General features: G+C 40.0%; 1 protein-coding gene across 1 annotated transcript in view; it reads right to left on the reverse strand.

Annotated features, from left to right (window-relative positions):
* The window catches only part of ano9b (anoctamin 9b), a 208,235-nt gene that overhangs the window by 97,089 nt on the left and 87,673 nt on the right, over nucleotides 1–23,473 (reverse strand). Inside the window, exons 8-9 of the mRNA XM_087996676.1 lie at nucleotides 8,831–8,965; nucleotides 4,041–4,137 (exon numbers count right to left, since the gene is read on the reverse strand). Coding sequence (XP_087852802.1) covers nucleotides 4,041–4,137; nucleotides 8,831–8,965 — 232 coding nt within the window. The remainder of the gene's footprint in view (nucleotides 1–4,040; nucleotides 4,138–8,830; nucleotides 8,966–23,473) is intronic.

Consider the following 23,473-nt stretch of genomic DNA (forward strand, 5'->3'; position numbering starts at 1 on the left):
TGCTTTCAAGTCTAATCTAGATAGAGTACCCATCAAGGTGAAAGTTTCTGAGCAGGTGGAGGGTGTAGAAGAAAGCTGTGCCATTGCATCCTCTGAGAAATCTGTGGTTCAGAGTGGAGGAAGAACTGATGGCATGAGAGGCTGCCTCTTCAGGACAGAGATTTTGTGAATACCACTAGTGTCTGCATAAGAGAGGAAAGATCATTGGTTGTGTGGTAGAGGCAGGAGCTTGAGAATAAGCTAACTAACTCTGTTGGTAATGGCAGAACAGTGCAGTACAGCAAAATGAAGCTTACTGGTTTGCCTTGACATGGAGGTTTCTGCAACCATCCTAAAGATCTTCTCCTCATAGGGGGTGACAGGTCAAGTGGTGGCCACACTGCTACCTGTCTTGGTGCTCACTGTCTGACTATGAAACATTTCTGCTGTAATCAGAAAAAGGAGAGACATATTGAGATTTAAGAGCATTGAAAAGCTGTTAGTTGTGGTGCTAATAGGAGAGATGGTGACAGTCCCCAGTGAGTGAGTAGGAAGCACAGAAAGCAGGAAGGGCTAGGAGAGTGATAAGATGAGAGTTACTGAGTGGACATGCTGCATAAAATGGTGAGAGTTGTAAACTATTAGCCTTGGTGATGTTTCTGTGCAGTGGCAGTGTTGGATTGAATGTGAGATAGCAGAGAGAGGGTGGTGGCAATTTCTTGTGAGTGTAGAAAACCCTTACAACAAACACAAAAAGTGCTGAAGAAACTCACCTGGACAACCTGTTGATGAAGGGTCACTGGATTTTAAATATTAACTTTGTTTTTCTTTTCACAGATCTGCTGAGTTTCTCCAGCAATTTCTGTTTTTGTTTGAGATCTTCAGCATCCACAATTCTTTGTTTTAGCAGAAAATCATTGACCCTCTTTCACCACTGCTATCCATTCCTTTTAGTCCATGAATGGGCACTGATCCCGTCACGATCTGAATCCACTTGAGTGGCAGTCTGGCCTTTTTGGCCCATCCGCAAGAAAGAAGATAAACCTCTCAGCCAGTCCTATCACCAGCCTCCAGGTTTCTGTTGCCAAAACATTGTGCCAGCTTTCCTTTCCAAGCATATCCTTTTCAATAATGATCGAATGCCAAAGTGTGAAAGCCATTTCCTGCTTTGCAGCATGGATTTAAATGTAGTGCCAATGGCCTGAATGCCAAAAGGTTCCAGCAGGGACGAGCATCTCTGCCTCCGCTGCCATGATTGAACAAGATAGGCACTATAGAGCTTAAATGCATAATGAAGTGAGCAGTAGAAATTGCATAAGACACTTTACTGTCAGCCATGACAGGATATCTGCCATGAAACTGCCCAAAAATAACAGTCTAAAAACATGAAGAGAAAGATTATCCGGGGAGGGATTAGACAGCCATGGCTGACAAAGGAAGTCAGGAAATCTATCAAAGAAAAAGAGAGATCCTATAAAGTGGCCAAGAGCACTGGGAAACCAGAAGATTGGGAAGGCTACAAAAACAAATAGAGGTTAACAAAGAGAGAAATAAGGAAGGAGAGGATCAAATATGAAGGTAGCTTGCCAGTAATATTAGAAATGATAGGAAAAGTTTTTTTCAATACATAAGAAACAAACGACAGGCAAGAGTAGACATTGGGCCACTTCAAACTGATGCTGGAAGCCTACTGATGGGAGATAAGGAAATAGCAGGAGAACTTAATAAATACTTTGCATCAATCTTCACAGTGGAAGACATGAGTAATATCCCATCAATTAAAGGGAGTCAGGGGGCTGAGTTGAGTATGGTTGCCATTACAAAAGAGAAAGTGCTAGAAAAGCTAAAAGGTCTTAAAATTGATAAATCTCCTGGCCCCGATGGGCTACATCCTAGAGTTCTGAGGGAGGTGGCTGAGGAAATAGCGGAGGCGTTGGTTGAGATCTTTCAAAAGTCACTGGAGTCAGGGAAAGTCCCGGATGATTGTAAGATTGCTGTTGTAACACCCTTGTTCAAGAAAGGATTAAGGCAAAAGATGGAAAATTATAGGCCAATTAGCCTAACCTCAGTTGTTGGTAAAATTCTAGAATCCATCATTAAGGATGAGGTTTCTAAATTCTTGGAAGAGAGGGTCGGATTAGAACAAGTCAACATGGATTTAGTAAGGGGAGGTCGTGCCTGACAAACCTGTTGGAGTTCTTTGAAGACGTGACAAGTAGGTTAGACCGGGGAAACCCAGTGGATGTGGTCTACCTAGACTTCCAAAAGGCCTTTGATAAGGTGCCACACGGGAGGCTGCTGAGCAAGGTGAGGGCCCATGGTGTTCGAGGTGAGCTACTGGTATGGATTGAGGATTGGCTGTCTGACAGAAGGCAGAGAGTTGGGATAAAAGGTTCTTTTTCGGAATGGCAGCCAGTGACAAGCGGTGTCCCACAGGGTTCAGTGTTGGGGCCGCGGTTGTTCACATTATATATTAATGATCTGGATGAAGGGACTGGGGGCATTCTAGCAAAGTTTGCTGATGATACAAAGTTAGGTGGACAGGCAGGTAGTACTGAGGAAGTGGGGAGGCTGCAGAAGGATCTAGACAGTTTGGAAGAGTGGTCCAGGAAATGGCTGATGGAATTCAATGTGAGCAAATGCGAGGTCTTGCACTTTGGAAAAAAGAATACAAGCAGGGACTACTTTCTAAACGGTGAGAAAATTCTTAAAGCCAAAGTACAGAGGGATCTGGGAGTGCTAGTTGAGGATTCTCTAAAGGTAAACATGAAGATTGGTCAGTGATTAAGAAAGCGAATGCAATGTTGTCAATTATCTCAAGAGGGTTGGAATATACAAGCACCGTTGTGCTACTGAGACTTTATAAAGCTCTGGTTAGGCCCAATTTGGAGTACTGTGTCCAGTTTTGGTCCCCACACCTCAGGAAGGACATACTGGCACTGGAGTGTGTCCAGCGGAGATTCACACGGATGATCCCTGGAATGATAGATCTAACGTATGAGGAACGGCTGAGGATCCTGGGATTGTATTCATTGGAGTTTAGAAGATTAAGGGGAGATCTAATAGAAAGTTACAAGATAATACATGGCTTGGAGAGGGTGGACGCTAGGAAATTGTTTCCGTTAGGTGAGGAGACTAGGACCCGTGGTCACAGCCTTAGAATTAGAGGGGGTAAATTCAGAACAGAAAGGCGGAGACATTTCTTCAGCCAGAGAGTGGTGGGCCTGTGGAATTCATTGCCGCAGAGTGCAGTGGAGGCTGGGACGCTAAATGTCTTCAAGGCAGAAATTGATAAATTCTTGATGTCACAAGGAATTAAGGGCTACGGGGAGAATGCGGGTAAGTGGAGTTGAAATGCCCATCAGCCATGATTGAATGGCGGAGTGGACTCGATGGGCCGAATGGCCTTACTTCCGCTCCTATGTCTTATGGTCTTATGAAAATTCAATCCATTATTACAATTCCTTCAGCAAACATCCCAAATGGGAACAATAAATGCTGTGCCTAACCAGCGACACATACCTCCTTGAAGGATTAAAACAAATCTAAATATAACAATGATGAAAGATCATAAAGCACCTATATTAATTGGGTGCTTAGTATATGTAGCACTGCTCAGCTGCTGTGAATACGTAATGAACTATCAGGTTGTAACATAATTTTCAGTCTCAATAGTTCAGCAATTGCTAAGCATGCAAACCTTCAGCATCACAGCAGATTATTGTGTATTATACCCAAATTTTGTAATGTTGATTTTCCAGAAAAGGAATCATTACAGACCATGTGTGTGTTTAAGAGTGTTTTTTTACTATGACGTTTGAAAAGAATTTCTCACATTTTCTTGCTCAATAATCTGGGTAGCATGTATCGTATTCATTCTATGTCAGCTTTAAAACCTTACATTCTCATTTCATTCAGTTTTCAAGCACCTATCGTCTTAACACTCAGGAAAAAGAAATAGGATGGATATAAAAACAACTGATTTATCTTTCCTGTGGATGTTATTACAGACTTTTTTTGTTTTGTTAGATGCATTCTTTTTCCTTAATATTTTACCGTACCTTTGCATAGAAGCATGTATCAGAAAGCCTCCACAATGGACACGTCTGATCACATCTCGGACACATGATTATTGTGTGGGCATTGCAGACTTCCTTACTAAAGGTACGTGGGGGAGAAAAACATGGTTAAAGAATTGCATTTATCATAGAAACATACAGTATAGAAAGGTCCTTCAGCCATTGAGTCTGCACCAAAAGAAATTACTCTAAATCTACACCTGTCTTGCACTCCCGCTCTAATCTTCCAAGGAACTATTTTGCAAAATGTGGGAGTGATCAGGTATTAAAGATAACTCAGACAAAAGATTAAGTCATCCTGCAGCACTGAACTACAGAGACCACAAGTGCTTGTTCCAAAGAACTTATAGAATAAAACAAACAGACACTTGGCTCAAGTGATTTTACAGTGTTTATGCTCCATATTAGTTTACTTACACTCTACTTACGTTACTATCGTGTTCTATTCCTTTTCAAATATGTATTTCATTTCCCTTTTATGTTCCTTTTCAATCATTCACAAAATATGGACTCCAATGGCTAAGCTGGTATTAATTGTCCTTGAGAAGAAGATATAAAGTTGCCTTTTAGAACCACTGAAGTTTGTGTGATGTAGGTGCACCAACAGTGCTGTTAGTGCAGTATTGACTTCTTGAGAAGAAGATATAAAACTGCCTTTCGGAATCACTGAAGCTTGTGTGCTGTTAGTATAGGGGGAGTTCCAGGATTTTGACCCAGTGACAGTGAGATATGGGGATGTATTTCCGAGTTGGGTGTATTGCCTTAACAAAATTTACAGGTGGTGGCATTCTGCTGATCTTATCCTTCTTGTTCGTTGAGCTCACAGCTTTGGTAGGTACTGACCAAGGAACATTGAAGATCCATATTGGCGACACCGTATATCGAAGGTGAAGGGAATTAATATTCAAGGTGTTAGATGGAGTGTCAATGAATTGGGCTGCTTTGTCTTGCATGTTCTTGAGGTTCATGAATGCTTTTGTAGCAGTATTCATCCTGGCAAGTGGAGAGAGTATTGCATCACACTCCTGACTTGTAGACCATCGACAGGCTTGAGAAGTTAGGAAATAAATTATTTGCCACAAAACTCCCAGTCTCTAACATGTTCTTGTAGCTACTGTATTTGTGTCTTTAATCCAGTTTAGTTTCTGGCCAGTGATAACTCCCACTGTTTTGATAGCGGGCAATTTAGCAATGGTAATGCCATTGAAAATCAAGGGGATATGGGCAGATCCTTTCTTGTTGAAAATGGTAATTTGCTGACACTTGTGTGACATGAATGTTGCTTGTCACTTAACAAGTCCAAGCCTGGATGTTGTTCAGATGTTGAGGAGCAGCAAATAATTCTGAACAATGTGCAATCATTAGAACACATTCTCACTTCTAACCTTATGATGGAGGTGAGTTCATTGATGAAGCAGCTGAAGATGATTGGGCTGGGGACAGTACAATAAGGAATTCCTGCAGAACTGTCCTGTGGTTGAAATGATTGATATCCAGCCATATTTCTTTGTGCAATTTATGACACCAATCAGTGGAGAACTTTCCCACTGATGCCTTTTGGCTACATTTTAAATGGGGTGCTTGATGCCACACTCTTGAAATGTTACTTTGATGTCAAGAGCAGTCCCCTCACTTTCCATCTTGAGTTCAGCTCTTTTGTCCATGTTTGCACAAAGGCTGTAATAAAGTCAGGACCCCACTGACATAGCAGAATCCAAACTGAGCATCAGCGTGCAGGTTATTGTTCAGTAAGATTCACTTGATAGCACTATTGACAGCACCTTCCATTACTTCGCTGATGATTGAGAGTGGACCAGTTGGCTGTATTAGATGTGCCTGCCTTTTGTGGAGGGACATACCTGCACAACTTTCCAAATTGCTAGGTAGAGGCCAGCATAATAACTGTATTTGTACAGGTTGGCCAAACATGCAGTTAATTGTGGAATGTAAGTTTTCAATACCACACTGGAATATTGACAGGCCCCTTGACCTTTATAGCATCCAGTGACTTCACCTGCTTCTACATATCTAGTAGAGTGACCAAACTGGGTGAAAGATAGCATCTATGCTGCCTAAGATCTCAAGAGGAGACCACTTAGCACTTCTGGCTGAAGACGGATGCAAATACCTCAGCTTTGCCTTTTGCACTGACGTTATAGGTTCACCCATTATCGAGGATGGAGATGTCTTTACAGCCTCCTCTTCCAGTGAATTGTTTAATTGTCCACTACTATTCATGACTGGATGTAGAGCTTAAATATGATCTGTTGGTTGGCTTAGCTCAGTCCATTGCATGCTGCTAATACAGATAAGTATACAAGTAGCCCTGGCTGTATCTACACCTTTTTAGGGGTATGTTGATGCTCCTCTTGGCATTCTTCATTAAATCAGGGTTAGTATGCCAGGCCATGAGGTCACAAATTAAGTCTAGTTGCAATTCTGTGGCTGCTGATTGCCCACAGCATCACAAGGGCATTCAGTCTTGAGTTGCTTGATTTGTTCAAAATATATCCCATTTATAACACAATGCCATGGGATGGAGTGTTAATGGTCATGGAATCATAGAGTACAGAAGGAGGCTGTTCAGTCTACTGAGCTGCTGAAGATCATCCCACCCAGACCCAGACTCAGACTTCTACCACCTAACCTATATATCTTTGGACTGTGGAAGGAAACCATTGCCACTGGAGGAAAATAATGCAGACACAGGCAGAATGTGCAAACTCTACATACACAGTTGCCTGAGGCTGGAATCAAACCCGAGTCTCTGGCACAGTGAGGCAACAGTGCTAACCAATGAGCCACTGTGCTGTCCCAGTTGCTTTGTTAATACAATGGTGGGCCTTCATCTCCACAAGATGTGGTCACTTCTACCTATGTTATTACGCTATTTTGGTGAGGATGAGGTCAGGTACATTGTATTCTCTTCTTGGTTCACTCACCACCTTTCATAGACTCAGTCTAGCAGCTAAGCTCTTTAGGACTCAACAGCTCAATGAGTAGTACTGCTGAACTAGTCTTGGTGATTGGCACTGAAATCCTCCAGGGTATATTCTGTGTCCTTGCCACCTTAGTACATCATCCAAATGGTATTCGACATGGAAAAGAACTGATTCACCACCTGAAAGAGTTGGGGTGGCATGGTAGCTGGTAATTACCAGAGCATTTCTGTCCATATTTCATCTGATAAGACCTTAAGAAATGGAAGAGGAGGCCCCTTGAGCCTGCTCTACCATTCTATAGGACCATGTCTAATCCGACATTCCTCATGTCCGCTTTCCTGTCCTTTTGCCATAACCCTTTATTCCCCTACTGATTAAGAATTGATCTATTTCAGCCCGAAATCTACACAAGAATTCTTCTCCACAGCTCTTTGCAACAAGGAGTTCCAAAAATTTACCACCCTCTGATAGAAGAAATTTCTCCTAATCTCAGTATTAAATTGGTGCCCGTTTATTCTGAGACTATGCCCTCTGGTCATAAACTCTCCCAAGAGGGAAAAACATCCTCTCAGCACTTACCCTGTTAAGCCCTTTAAGAATTCAATATGTTTCAATGAGATCACCTCTCATTCTTCTAAATTCCTTTGAGTAGAGTACAGTTTAACCTTTGCTCAGAAGACAATCCTTCCATTCTGGGGATTATCCTAGTGAACCTTCTCTGAACTACCTGCAATGAAATTATATCTTTCTTTCCATAAGAAGACCAAAACTACTCACAGCACTTAACTGTAGCCTTACCAATACCTTGTAGGATTACAGTAAGATTGCAATGAGACTTTTTGGTATCTAGTATTTATGTTAAGGACTCTCAGGGCATTTACTTCCTAACTGCATATCATTGTGCAGCCACCTCTGGGCTGATGATGGTGATCAAATTGGATAAAGGTGATGTTGAAGCCCTGAGAAAGAGGCCAATTTCCCAGCAGGGGTGCTGATAAGATATCTGAGACATTGTAAGGTATGATTCTGTGAAAATGACTATGTTAGGCTGTTAATTGACTAATCTGTGGTGCACCTCTCCCAATTTTGGCACGAGCCCCTAGGTGTTTGCATAAAAGTACTTTGCAGGGTTGAGAGGGCTGTGAATGTCTTAACGTTTTCCATTGAGTTGGTTGATGACAGAAGGTCCATCCAGTTTTATTCCTTTTATCAGACTTTGTAGTACTTTGATACAACAGGGTAGATTTCCAGACAATTAAGAGTCAACCATATTGTTGTGGGTTTGGAGCTACACATGGTGGATCTTCCTTCTCCCAAAGAATATTTGTGAACCAGATGTTTTTACATCACTAATGGTTTCATGATCATTAATCAAACTTTCAATTCCAAATTTATCATTTGAAATCAAATTCCACCATCTACCATGGTGGGATTTGAACATGTATCCTCAGAACTTTAGCCTACATCTCTGGATTACTAGCCCAGTTACAATTCCACTATGTCACTGCCTCCTCACAATTTATGTACATTTTAGCCTCAAGTACTTCATATGGAAATGAATTCAAAGCTTCATGAGTCATTGAAGTGAGGTTGCAGCCTCCTTCTCTTTCCTCTGTGATCGTTAGCCGAGATGATGTTCCATACATTATGCTTCCAATAAACAGCCCTTTCAAGTGTAGGATGTTACCAAACCTGGGTCTATCTACTCTTCCACCTTTCTGTTGTCCAATGTTATAAAGCATTAGCAAAGTAGATTTTTCTCCAATAAAATAATTTCTATCTCTTATATTATTTGTTACGTTTGCGACAGAAGCACCAATTATACAGTACCTCACTTGGCTATCTCCAAAATAGATTAATCCGTATATAAAGACGATGAATCCACATACAGCCGCAGGAATCAGCATGATAGTGTACCAACCAAGCCAGGCAAAATACAAGGCAAGACGCTCTCCAAAATACAATCTACAAATAGAAATACAATGCAAATCAACAAAATGTATGATATTTTAAACATGATTTTCTTTATTGTATATTTCTAGCTATGTAGATTAAAGGACATTACATCTACATTCTGCCTTTAACAGGGTCAAACCAAAACAAGCATGCCACAGAAGAATTATTAAATAAAATTTAATGATAAGGGGTTATGTCAATGTGATAAAAACACCTTGGACAAACAGGTACTGTATATACTTGAGTTAGAAATTTTTTGACTACCTTTTAAGGTTAAATTTATGGGGTTGACAATTACATGGATACTACTTTTGAGTGGCTGAAATTCATGCCAGTCAAAATTCATATCATATCATGAGCAGAGGCCTAACTGATCTCTAAATGAATAAAGAAAAAAACATAACAAATTAAGATAATTCTGAAAAACTCTTGCAGAGCGTGGCTGCTGTGGGTAGAAGACCCCAAGCAGCATGGGACAGCTAGCACACTGACTCATAAATATTGACCTGCTATCTGTGAAGAACTAAGGTCAGCTTTTATATGAGATATAAGGAAAATTCCAGACTTTTTGGCCAAAAATAGGGGGTCAACTTTTACTTGATATTGAGTATTACTTGAGTATGTATAGTATGATATAAAGTGCGTCTTATTGAAAAAGAGGAAGGTAGAGAGGCAAACACTGCATATATTGAAGATCTGAAAAAAAAGCAACTGCCTGGTTGCATCCATGAAGAGAGAAATAGAGTTAAAATTTTTGATATTTTCAATCAATCTGTTCAGACATGTTACGACCTCTGGAGCAGGTGCAACTTGAACCTAAAACTCACCTTTAAGTTCAGGTAGCTGAAGACAGAGCTGCCAATAGTGAAGTAATTAAAATTGAGCACACACAAGAATCTCCAATTGAAGGAGTGCAAAGATCTCAAGACCTGTAAAGCTGAATGAAGGTACAGGAGAGACAAAACCCAAAAGGGTTTGAAAACAAGCCTGAGAATTTTAAATCTAAATTATTGCCAAACAGGGATGTTAATTGAATATTTCTTGTGTTTAATTGCAGGTGGTGGGCATTAACTGGGCACTCCCTTAAGGTCTCATAAATATAAATAGTCAAATGCTTATTTATTCCTGGAAAGGAAGAATGCAATATTCATCAGTACACTTGAGGATGACTAGGGGTCTGTGTGGATATTGTAGAGTGAAGTGCATCATCACCTTTAGAAATGCTTTCATAATTTTATACATTTCCTTTCAAACTGTCAATCACAATAAGTTAAAAGTGCTTTTTAAAATAGCAGTGCATTGATAATTATTGGATTCCAAAGAGGTATAAGAACAGGCTTAAAATATGATTGTTCACTTATAACTATATTTGTAATATTCATCTGCAAGTTAACACTTATAGTTCAGTCTACTTTTTTTTCTGTAGTGAGCTAGTGTGTTTTCTGAAAAGATACCATACCGTAAATTCTCTTTGAAAAGTTACTAGATGGCATGATCAATTCTGTCCAGCAATAGGGGAGGCGCTTATTGGAAACCTCTTTTGGGAGTTACTGAACAGGAGTTCAAAGGAGATAGTCAGGGATGGAAAAGTGAGTATATTATGGTCCTGACTCGTGACTTTGGGACAATTCTGATGCGTGATTGAAATCTGGCTTGAGACCTCATACTTTGTTTTAATAAGGTGGTCTCTCTCTGAAGCAGCAGCATGCAATACTATAGAATTTGTTTTAACAATAAAATGGAAGCTTACTAACCAAAATAAATGACAATAAAGTTGTGGAAACCACCTGAATAAACTTACATTGAATTTTAAAGTGTTAAGCAAAATAATTTTGAGCATAAGGAGTTGAAACTGTGTATACAACTGAGATAATGCTTTTGGATGACTTTGAAGGTTATTCTGCTCTTCTTGCAATAAGAACATTTTTGAAGACCAGAAGGTAGCAACTGCTAGACAGGCAGCAGTAATGGCAGATTAAAACTGATCTACAAAATAAGTCTTTTCTCCATCACCCTCATAACTTCAAGAAGGATAGAGAAAAGGAGGTTAAAAGGGAAGGGAGGCAAAGTGAACAGAAATGAAAGGGCAAGTGGGAATGTCCATAATCTGTCAGAGCAGAAAGAAAGATTAAAATTGAAATACGAAGTGTTTCCATTGTAATAACTAAGAATGCTGCATGTTGCATGGGAAACCCACAGAACTACTTAGTGTCTAAGAGTCTGAAAGGGAAAGAAAACAGAGAATTGAAGCTTTAACTGGAGATAAACACTGCTGACTGCAGGAAAGTGAATAAAGTAGATGACAGATGTAAAGAGTTTTTGTCAAAAGGAAAGCTGGCTGACTTTTTTATTCAAACAATGTGCCTAAGCTCATAACTATGTTAAAGGATACAGGAGAGTTACTCAAAGACTTTGTTTGGTTGGGATAGGACATCGCTTTCGCTTAGATGTACTTTGAAAGCTGAAGTGCTCATAAATTAGATGAAGTGTATCTGAGTTCATCATACAAGTGCAGTTGGAGGGTAATTTGTTCTCTGGAATAGTGATATTAAGCATTGTTGAGAAATTATCTTCGAATAGAGTTGATTTATTCCTGCAGAAATAATTTGGTTATCGTAAAGGAAATCCATAATCGCGAATCAGGTTAAAGAGACAGAACAAATGTTTTATCACATGTCGTAACTACAGAAACGGCAAATAAATGAACAGATTTGAATACACAGAAGGCCCAAAAATTGCAAAGCAGGGACTCTTAATTCTATTGACATAAGATTATTAAAAACATGAAGGGAAATGAAAATTTAACAAAGAATATTTACACATAATGAAGCCTGTGGTTTACACTGGATTTAGAAATACCTTTTCGTCTTTCTTTCTATCAGGCCTCCATTTCCCAATCACACCCTTTTATCTATTGAACTGCTCCAGTTACCTTCCTTCACTTCACTTTAACTACTGGCGTAGATCTGTTTGAGGTTCCCTGCTCAGCAGCCACTCCTTCCATCACCTGCTGCCTGAAATTCCATTGTACATATCCTTGCTTGAAATGCACTGTCCTAGCAACTATATAATGTAAGTGGATGTGATGTAGAATGTTCAATTATACCACAAATAGTTAAAATGTTGGAGTCCAAGTGAATGGAAGCATTCTCTGATGCTGTGCAAATGGGAAGGGTTGAGATGAAATTCAGCACTGGATTGAAGACTCTTGGCCTCTTGTCTACTGCTACCTTCCTTGTGGTGTATGAACCTTGTTGGGGCCTCGATCAATTTGGGCTCCAGGAGTTGTATAATTGACAATTGTTGCTTCAATTTCGGGCAGGTCCTCCCTGCATCACTTTCCAGGGCAGGTGTCAGCCTCCACACACTGCATACAACTCCTGGATTCAGAATATACAGGCCACTCCAGAATTCTACATCACTATCTGGCTCTACTTCACATTACCCATCATGCTCCAGTGCATTTGGTTCTGCAACACAGCTGTGAGCTGCATTCATCCATCGACTAATCTCCTGTCCACTAGCAATTCCCTTCTGAATTGTTTTCTGAGACTACACTCCAATGACTGGTTCAACAACAAGGGTGTGGCTAACTATATCCAGTTGCTTGATGAATCTGAAGTTCAGAATCCCATCCTGTATCTTATTCCAACTTCTGGCATTTTGATTTTGCTGGGATAACGAAAAGTCAGTCCTGTCAACCTTGCAGTTGTTGAATGGTTATCTCCTTGGTGCTTTTCTCATTTCTTTTCGACCACCTTCTTGAATGCCTGGCTTAGCCTTGTACAATGCTTATCTGTCACAGTAGCCTGTGGATGAGTGTGGGGTACTAGTATAATCATAATCCTGTCCCAAAAGCTGCTCAGTCACTTTTGTTCAGTCAGAAGGCAAGGTACACAAATTATCATGCAAAGTATTTTTAATTGTTTGCACTGTCCAATACTCTCTGGACAATAATGATGTAGCTCTTGACAATGTTATAGGCCTTGCAAAGGTCTTTGCTCTTGCGCTTGAAATTGTGCCTTAAATCTGACATGGAACACTGAAAGGCATCTCACTAATAGTCTGGCTATAGTTGGCGCTTTTTGGTCATAAATGGGGATGTCCTGTAAAGATATCAGTGACTAGAACACACTTGGTCCTTTCATTGCAGGGGTCAAGGACTATAATATTCATTGCAAGAACTTCCATAAGTGTCCTATTATTTGGTGAAGTTGCTTCGCTGCTTTGCCGAAGTACAACTTTCTCAATTTCAACAGTATTCATGCCCCAGGCAGGTAACACCACTCTCAAGTCAGAGCATTTGTCTTTTCTGAAGTTGGTGTCCTACATGATTATGAACTGTTAACAAAACTTCATATTTGGCATTGTCAGGGAGGATGTGTTACTTCAGCTCACATCTTGTCATGAACCATCCAAATAAGGACTTCATTCTCCTCACTGATCCTCTTCTAGCACCTCAATAGTTTCTGTGCCTGTTGGGACTCTTGCAGCAGCAGCAGTGCTGGGTTGGTGAGTATTGGGACTTCCAGTTATGATACAGGTTACCAATGTCAACAACAATAACTGAAGCTGTCTTAGGTCCTCTTTCATGAGAAATGGCAAAGGTGGAGCCACACATAGATGGACCTGGATTGGATCTGGCTCAGAAGTGCGTGGGTAACACTCAGCAGAAGCATAAACTAATTGTTATGGGGAACCAAGTCAGAATGCTGTCTCTGATTTGGGATATCATCATGGCATCATGGCGGGGATAACCATTCTCCCCAGGGTGTTAGCACATGCATTACTTATGCATAACCTCTACCGGATCAGGAATCAAAGTTGCATGGGCCTAGCAGTGCAATGGGTCTATTGCTCCAAACTTGGTGGATGTTTGAATTGGAGTCTGTAAATATTTCAAAGTCTACATCAATCAGGATGTTTCTGAACTTCTGGGAAAAAGACCACCTCAAAGCTGGCAGTTTGAGTTTTACATTGGAATAATTCTGCTTTTTTCCTTTCATTCATTTGATACCAATAGAGTTTAGCAATAAACACTTTTCTGTCCTTGAACCTGTGACAGCATTGCTTCTGAGACAAGGAAATTGTTGGAATCCAGTATGCAAAGGAATTTGAAATCTGCATAGCCAAGGACAAGTGATGAAACAAATGTCTGCTTGAGGGTGCAAAAGAATTCATCACAAGCTGGGTTCCAACCACCTGTGATGCTCTGTGATGTATCTCTTGCATTCTTTCCCAACTTCAGCATTCTGATTTCCTCAACAAATTATGGAATGGGGCAGCCAACCATGGACCTAGCCTTGCACAAATCTCCTATAGTAATCAGTTAACCCAAGTGGAACCCTGCTGTTCCCATCCAGTCTTAGGCTAGGTCCACTCCTTGACCATTTGAATTTCCTCATTATTGCTTTCTTGGCAGTGAAGTGCCAAAGGAACATTTGTCCAGAAAAGTTATTGTTCCTCTAGTTTGGGTTTTACATTAAACTACAATAAATGGGATAATACAGTGTCTAGGTTTGCAACAGTCTTCTAGAATGTCAAGCTGAAAGAGCATATGTCATCCAGATAAACAAGGAGGGACTGGAAATTGACTTTGCCAAAAGCTGTATCCATCACATGCATCAAGATGCCAGAGCCATTACAAAGTCCGAACATCATCCACAAGTATTCAGAAAGACCCTTTGCCTGTTCAGAATGCCAAAGTTTTAATATCTTGTTCAACACTGGATGGCTGGTTATAACTGTGGACCAAATGAAAATTGAAGAAGTAGTTTGCACCTTTGAGAAATTCCTCAATCCCAGCTGGAGGCTAAGCATCCTTATATGTCTTCATGTTGATTGCATGGTAATTCACACTAATCCTCAGTTTGCTGTGTTTATTCCTCACAAACTATGGGAGAGGCGTATAGACTTGACAATTCTCAGAGGATACCTCACTTCAGGATTTCTGCAAGTAGTTGGAATTTTTTTCCCAATAGTGGGATATGGCAGTAAGGAATCTTTAATGAATGGGCATTTTTAACTACCATCCTGTGCTTACCAGGTCATAGTACCAATGTCATGATCTATTTCAAAACTTGCCCTGAAACTATGAAAGTAGAAACAAGCTGTTTCCTTTAGGACTCCTCCAACTTGCCAATGTCAAACTCCAAAGTGAGATTTGAGATGTCTCCTCCAATTAGTCAAGTTTAAGGATTACTATGGAGGTTCTTGGCTGGAGGTAAACGTCTTTGTCACTGAAACTGGCAAACTGCATAGGTACAACATTCTACTCTCCCACAATGACAAAGACGACTTCAACAGTTGCACCAAGTGGGAGGTTGGCCACTTGAATTATGTGATACCCTAGCGAGGCTTGATGTTGACCAGTTGGAAAAGCCAGCTTGAGTGCTCAAGAGCAGTCCTAGGGTCCTGTATCAGCTGATGCATTTTGATGCCCCAACTGTCGCTCCATAATGTGTGATTCATGATAATCCCTGACATGTTTTCTAAAATTGTCCATTTAATGCCAAAAGCACAGATGTTCTCATCTTCTTTCCACCAGATAATTAACTGGAACACAAATGAAAACAAATAAATCCAGAACATGAAAAGTATGAGTTGAGGACAGACACGGAGAGTACACTGTAGTCATTAAAGGAGATGTTGGCCTTTGTGAAGAAGCAGAGATCCAGAGTACAGGAAATATCAATCAAGACACTTACAGAAAAACTGATGGGTAATAGTTCACACCTCTGTTTCTGTGTCATTTAGGCACAGTGCGTCTATCTTGTTATATTTACACTTTGCATACAACCAAGCCCCTTGGTTACTAGTCTCTTTCCTGATTGTTTCCCATGATCTTCTTAATGTGATCCTATGTTTCAAGAAAAGATTAAACTGAGGTTTGTCATGATTAAGCCCCCTCCAATTTATTTGGATATTCCCACCTCTGCTTCTGCTAGATGTCCTTTGGTAGCCTGGCTATGGTCAATTTGAAGGATGATGATGTGATTGAACAATTTTACTAGTTCTAAGGATACAGAAACCAGGACCTTCCTTTCTACTTGCTAACTTTTGCAACCTTGTGTTGGATATTAAGATCCTAGCTGATATTACTATTTGCCAAGTCAGATCTCTGGAAGAAATCTGGCTTGGTAGTTGTTTTTTTAAATGTGGTAGTCTTTCACTGAAACATAAGCAGACAAAATACTATAGATTTGGTATTAATAATACAAACTTATTACACAAAAGAAACGAAGATCAAATCGAACAAACCAAGCTACATCCTTACAATATAAAGATTTCAAAATACACAGCAAAATAAAACCAATCCTATCTAACCCAACACCACCACTTTCCAGAGAGAGTTCCCTTCACTATCCAACAACTAGTTTGATGTAACTATTTTCAATTTACAGTCTTGAGAGCACAATGCCTTCTTCTGTGAATTTCCTCACAACTGAGCCTAAATTTTATTTCCTCCAAATAACCCCTTTGGGGCTCTAACCAAACACTCCAGGAAAAGCTGTTCTTACAGCATGTCTAACCCCAGCAGGTGTCTGTGAACTGCCACCAAATGTTTCCCAATCTATGGGATGTTCCAAAGCAAAGATCACTTCTTGGTTCTTCTAACCCAAAAGCAAGAAAATGTTTTTCAATATTTGTTCTTTCAGATTCTAAAGTTCTCACAATAGAAACAACTGCAGAAGAGCCCTAGTCATGTGATCTCTACCACATATTAGTTTAAAATCATAGCTTCACAAATACTGGCAAATCAATTATTAAACACTCAAAAACCAACATTGCACTAGATTGAAATCTAAAAGCCCAAACATCATTTATTTGTAAATATGTGGAAAAAAATCATACATCACACAGACCAATGCTGTCCCCAGAAGTCCTTATCAATGCCTCAAATGTTTGCTGTAGACTTCATTGCATATCAGTACCTTTTCCCAGTATTTCCCACAGGCTTTCCTGCACAGATGTTCCATCATAATTGCTACCTGCGTAATTGTGTTCAAGCACCTGTATACCATAACCAGTCAGGCATTCTCAAGTCTGGGTTGATTGCTGGATCATTGGGTATTTCCAGTTTTTCGAGGAGAAAGTGAGGGCTGCAGATGCTGGAGATCAGACCTGAAAATGTGTTGCTGGAAAACCGCCGCAGGTCAGGCAGCATCCAAGGAACAGGAGAATCGACGTTTCGGGCATAAGCCCTTCTTCAGGAATGAGGAAAGTGTGTCCAGCAGGCTAAGATAAAAGGTAGGGAGGAGGGACTTGGGGGAGGGGCTTTGGAAATGCGATAGGTGGAGGGAGGTCAAGGTGAGGGTGATAGGCCGGAGTGGGGTGGGGGCGGAGAGGTCAGGAAGATGATTGCAGGTTGGGAAGGCAGTGCTGAGTTCGAGGGATTTGACTAGACAAGGTGGGGGGAGGGGAAATGAGGAAACTGGAGAAGTCTGAGTTCATCCCTTGAGGTTGGAGGGTTCCCAGGCAGAAGATGAGGCGCTCCATCCCTTGTGGTTGGAGGGTTCCCAGGCAGAAGATGAGGTGCTTCAACCACAAGGGATGGAGCGCTTCATCTTCTGCCTGGGAACCCTCCAACTACAAGGGATAGAGCGCCTCATCTTCTGCCTGGGAACCCTCCCACCACAAGGGATGGAGCGCCTCATCTTCTGCCTGGGAACCCTCCAACCAAAAGGGACGGAGCGCCTCATCTTCTGCCTAGGAACCCTCCAACCACAAGGGATGAACTCAGATTTCTCCAGTTTCCTCATTTCCCTTCCCCCACCTTGTCTCAGTCAAATCCCTCGAACTCAGCACCACCTACCTAACTTGCAATCATCTTCCTGACCTCTCCGCCCCCACCCCACTCCGGCCTATCAACCTCACCTTGACCTCCCTCCACCTATCGCATTTCCAAGGCCCCTCCTCCAAGTCCCTCCTCCCTACCTTTTATCTTAGCTTGCTGGACACACTTTCCTCATTCCTGAAGAAGGGCTTATGCCCGAAACGTCGATTCTCCTGTTCCTTGGATGCTGCCTGACCTGCTGCGCTTTTCCAGCAACACATTTTCAGCTATTTTCAGTTTTTCCCCTTTATCTGTCAAGCCTCCTACTCATCCAGCAAGGATGATAAGGAAGACTGCTTTCTTAGAGTCACAAAGGTGTACAGCACGGGAACAGACCCTTTGGTCCAATTCGTCCATGCCAACCATTTATCCTAACCTAATCTAGTCCTATTTGACAGCATTTGGCCCATATCTCTCTAAACTCTTCCTATTCATATACCCATCCCAAGGCTTTTTAAATGCTGTAATTGTACCAGCCTCCACCACTTCCTCTGGCAGCTTATTCCATACAGGCACCACCCTGTGTGTGAAAAAAATTGCCTTTTAGATCCCTTTCCTATCTTTCCCCTCTCACCCTAACCATATGCTCTCTAGTTCTGAACTCCTCCACCCCAGGGAAAGACCTTGTCTATTTATCATATCCTAGCCCCTCATGATTTTATTAACTTCTAAAAGTTCACCCATCAGTCTCAAACGCTCCAAGGAAAACAGTCCCAGCCTATTCAGCCCCTCCCTATAGCTCAAATCCTTCAACTCTGGCAAAATCCTTATAAATCCTTTCTGAACTATTTCAAGTTTCACAACATTCTTCATCCTCCATAGCAAAATGGAAATGCTCATGGGAAACCTCTACCTGTGTTTGGTCTAAAGAATCAGTTTCCAATGCTAATACATAAGTCTCCAATGATTGTAGAGCAGATCCAGTCTCCCTTTTGGACATTACTAGTTTCAACTCCTCATCATTTAATTTGTTTGGCCATGTGGCTTTCAAAAACGTCCACTATGACTTGATGCCTGGCCCGTGGTACCTTGCCAGCTATGTCAGAAATGTGATATCAGATTTGAAAGCAGAAAAATAACCAAGATAGTGAAGCAGGGATTTCATTGGCAATAGGTCATTACAAAGGGAAATTAAGGTTAACATGGCATCAAGCCTGAGACTTATATTGGGTTGAGCAATCCTTTGTCTGCTCCTTTTTCCAGTGAGGTGTCTGTTTCCCAAAGGCATCCATTTTTCAAAGAGTCCATCTGAACACTCCAGCTGCCCTCCCTCACTGTCACCAACTCCTGATGAAGGTCTTGGCTCAGCTGCTCATGCTCATCACCATCTCTCATTACCATCTGCTGTTGGAAGTTTAATTACATCACCTGAAGTCAAGGTATTACCACAAGAGTAACCAAAACATTTCTTAACAAGAGGGATATTTCAAATGAAATATTTCAAATGAGGTATATCTTCATTAATTCAGGCTCAGACAGCAATTGTGGAATTAAATATATTAGCACAGGCAATTCATGCTGAAGCTGAGACTGAAGGAGTTCTGGAGTATTATGATAAGAATCAGAGTTCTGATGAAGAAGAGGAGACACCCTCACAGACCTATAATGAGGATTGATGGTTATTCATCAGATAGTGGTACTGTCTAGATATCATAAGAAAATACTGCAATCAGCACATGAAATTCCTTTAACATGGTATGTAGGAATAAGAAACCAAACAATCATAAAATTGCATTTAACCTGACCAAGACTTCATAAGTGTGTAGTGCAGTGCTGTAAAACAATGCCATATGTATCAGGTCGTAGGAAAATCTCAACACATAGTTAAACTAGCACCCTTAATACCTGTAGCAGTTTCTGAAGAACTGTTCAGTCCAATGTTGGTAGATTGCACAGAGCTATTAGGCAAAACTAAAGTATAACACCAGTATATCTTTACATTTATAGATATGACAATCCAATTTCCAGAGGCTATTGCTTTGAGGACAATAGGACATGGAACACCACCACCAGCAAGTTCCCTTCCAGGCCATTCACTATCCTGACTTGGAAATGTATCACCATTCCTTCAGTGTCACTGGGTCAAAACACTGGAAATCCCTCCCTAATGGCACTGTGGGTCAACTCTCAGCAGGTTGACTGCAGCAGTTCCAGAAGGCAATTCATCACCACCTTCTCAAGGACAATTAGGGATGGGCAAAAAATACTCCCCCAGTTAGCAAAGCCTACATCGCACAAGTGATTTTTTAAAAATTACAATTTGCCTTGAACAAATGTATAATACAAAATTAGTAATGATCAGTAATGATCTTTGGAAGTAAATTTCCTTTAGTGCAATGTCATTTTTATTTGGAGTGAGAGATTTGCATAGCATAATGTTCAGTATCTATGCAGATTCAATTATTCTATTGGGTTTAAATTTTGATTGCAATATTCAAGAAATAGGCATTTTGCCCAATGTTTAGGAAAATATGGTAATGCAGATAAGTTCAGTGCAATATAATGAATATTATAGAACATCCATGAACAATCTCCACAGCAGCATCATGTCGAAGTTGCTCATTGTACTGTGATAATGGCAGTATTTTGTCCAGTAAAGGGGAAACTAAGGATATGCAGGCAGCCTTTGTATCATTAAAACAATGTATAGCTTCCACCTACAAATTTTCCTTTAGGATCCAGTGTAGATCTGTTAAATTTTAATCATGAAGTATCAACATTCATTAGTGTTTGATGTAGGCTTTGATGTGAAGAAATTCCCCAATCGCTCTGATGAAGAGGAATAACGGGTTATATTTAGATAGAGAAAGTTAGAAAGTATTGAATTAGTGATGCAGAAAATTACTTTTCAATCAGAATCAACAAACTTGGATCTTGATCCTGAAGCAAATGAGATTTAAACTACCTACACTGATTGCTGTAGTGTTATTCAGTATGGTTAATAACATGATTTCACAGATTTAGATAATATAAAAGATCATGAATTTTAAATGCTTGTTGCTTCAGAAACAATGAGCTTTTAAAGCTCAGAACACCAATTAGAAAGTGGGACTTCAAAAACAATAGATGTGAAGTACAGTTGCTTAACAAGAATATATATCAGCTGTTAGGTGCAAGTGGGCATTGGTGAAGCAACTATGTCTCTGCAAGCAATTGTATTTGAAAGTAGGGAAACAGACTTTCAGGCAAATGTATGGGAACATGGTTCTAGATCAAATGTTACAGATGTCTTTATTGAAACAGGAATGCTAGGGAATTTTTATTTGTGTTAGAATCATAAGAAGAATCCAATAACTCTAATTTAAAAACATTGACTTTGGAGCCAGATTTACTCAATATATTTTTGCACATTGATACAAAGGACTTCACTGTGCTGGCAAAATGAAGTTAAATTGGAAGATTTGAATTGAGTGTTTCATATTAATGTCATTTTTATTTGGAGTGAGAGACTAGCATAACATAATTTCCTATTTCGGAGACAAAAACGTTTGCTGGAAAGTTGAAAATTTGAGTTGTTCAGATGGAGTTTATTGATTTGAATTTGTAATGTAAAGATTGTTCACATTGCTGGAAAGATGGTGTTATAGCGGGCACATTATCCAGAATGTAAACATGATAAAGTAAGTTAATATTTGATGGAATAAGTTAAGCATTTAATAGAAAGATGATTTTTTAAAAATGAATAAGATATGTACAATGGTTGAATGGGTATGAATGGATGTAAGTCTCAAATTGTGTACTCCATATGTCAAAATGCATTTTTTAAAATGGTGTTTCACGTCTCCATAGGTTGGAATCATGTAAAGCCTACTTTTGTTGTCTTTTTAGATTATCAACTACTATGTAAGATGATGTATGTAGTTTTAAAAGTTGCTGGAACACATTGTTAGTTGTCTCTACAATGTTGCCTTATTCAAGCTGTGACAGAGTAGCCCAAATAGAATAGCATCACATATGTACATTCAGCACAACTTTAAATTTTCAGTGAGGACCAGTTGTTGTGGGCTTAGGAGCACGTGGCATATTAACAATGTAGATTGGTTCCTGGATGGAGGGTGCAGCTTAGTGGGCAACACAGCAGAAACACTCAGCCCATGAAGAGAAAGCTCACTCTCCCTTCTGTTTGGACAAGTAAGAGATTTCCTACTAGCTAGCTCGTTCACCTTTACCTGTAATGGAAAAACACTTTGAGACACTGAAAGACTGAAAATTGGTGCTTCCACAACCATACATCATTAGCAAAGAATCAGAAGGAGTCAAAAGAAAACCAAAGGAAAACAACTCATTGATATCTATGATCCAGAGTTTGTCAGAATTGTGCTTCGCTATTATTTTTGTTTCCCATCCACAATATTTGTGCATTTTCTCTTTCAACATTTTGTGTGTGTGTGTATGAGAAAGAGAGAGTGAATATGTGGAGTTCAAGATTTATAATAAATTTAAAATCACACAACGCCAGGTTATAGTCCAACAGGTTTATTTGGAAGCACTAGCTTTGGGAGTGCTGCTTTTCATCAAGTGATTGTGGAGAATAAGATTGTAAGACAGAATTTATAGCAAAAGTTTACAGTGTGATGTAACTAAAATTATATATTGAAAAAGACCCGGATTCTTTGTTAAGTCTCCCATCTTTTAGAATGACCATATTGGTTTCAGTTCTTTCATATGTAAAATGTAACTTAACTTTTACCAGTTACATTCTCAACACCAGCATCTCCAAATTATCATAAATTAGCAATTCGACTCATCGTATTTTTGACAATGTTTAAAAACACACAAATGAAGATTAGTGGGAAGCCAGAAAATTGGGAAGCCTTTAAAAACCAGAAGACAACTAAAAAAAATCAGTAAGGGAGAGAAGACAAAATATGAGAGTAAGTTAGCCAGTAAAATAAAAGACAATTTCAAGAGTATGTTTTTGATATATAAAAATGTAAGAGGAGAACAAAAGTCTACATTGAATTGCTGGAAGATGAAGCTGAAGAAGTAGTAATAGGGAACAAAGAAATGGCAGAGGAATTGAAGAGGTACTTTGCATCAGACTTCATGGAGAAAGACACTAATAACATACCAGAACTTCAAGAGAGTCGGAGGTAAGTCTAGCTGGTCCAGCCTACATATTCTCCAGACCAGCAGCAATTTATCTGACTTTTAAATGCCCATGGAAATAACCTAGCAAGCCACTCAGTTCAAGGATATTATGGAAGGACAACAATTGCTGGCATTGCTAGTGATGCTCACATGCCATTAAAAAATAATGATATCTTGATGATCACTTAAAGTGCTAAAACAAGGCCATATAGGCTAGTAAGCCTGTAGGGGCTGGAGATCTGAAATAAAAACAAAATGCTGAAGAAATCCAGCAGATCTGGGAGCATCTGTATAGAGGGAAATAGTTGACGTTTGACTCCAACATGACACCTTTTCAAACAGAGGTTAACTCTTCGTAAATGTGTCTAAAATGATAATGACAGGTCATAAGCGTGGGAGGGATTCCTGGTTAGCCAGAACCATCTGGTAGTTGCAGTATAACAACTTCTCTGTGCTAGAAGACTCCAGGCACTGGTTCTTGCCATGAGAATATGTTATCCCTGTTCCAAAGGGCTGCCCATGCACAAAACACAGATATGATTTTAAAAAACATACACTGAACCAATATTTAAAGTATTCTGAGATGGACA

The sequence above is a fragment of the Chiloscyllium plagiosum genome, unplaced genomic scaffold (assembly GCF_037043375.1).
Source record: "Chiloscyllium plagiosum isolate Xiang-an unplaced genomic scaffold, Cpla_swu_hap1 HiC_scaffold_18, whole genome shotgun sequence".
In the NCBI taxonomy this organism is placed as follows: Eukaryota; Metazoa; Chordata; class Chondrichthyes; order Orectolobiformes; family Hemiscylliidae; genus Chiloscyllium; species Chiloscyllium plagiosum.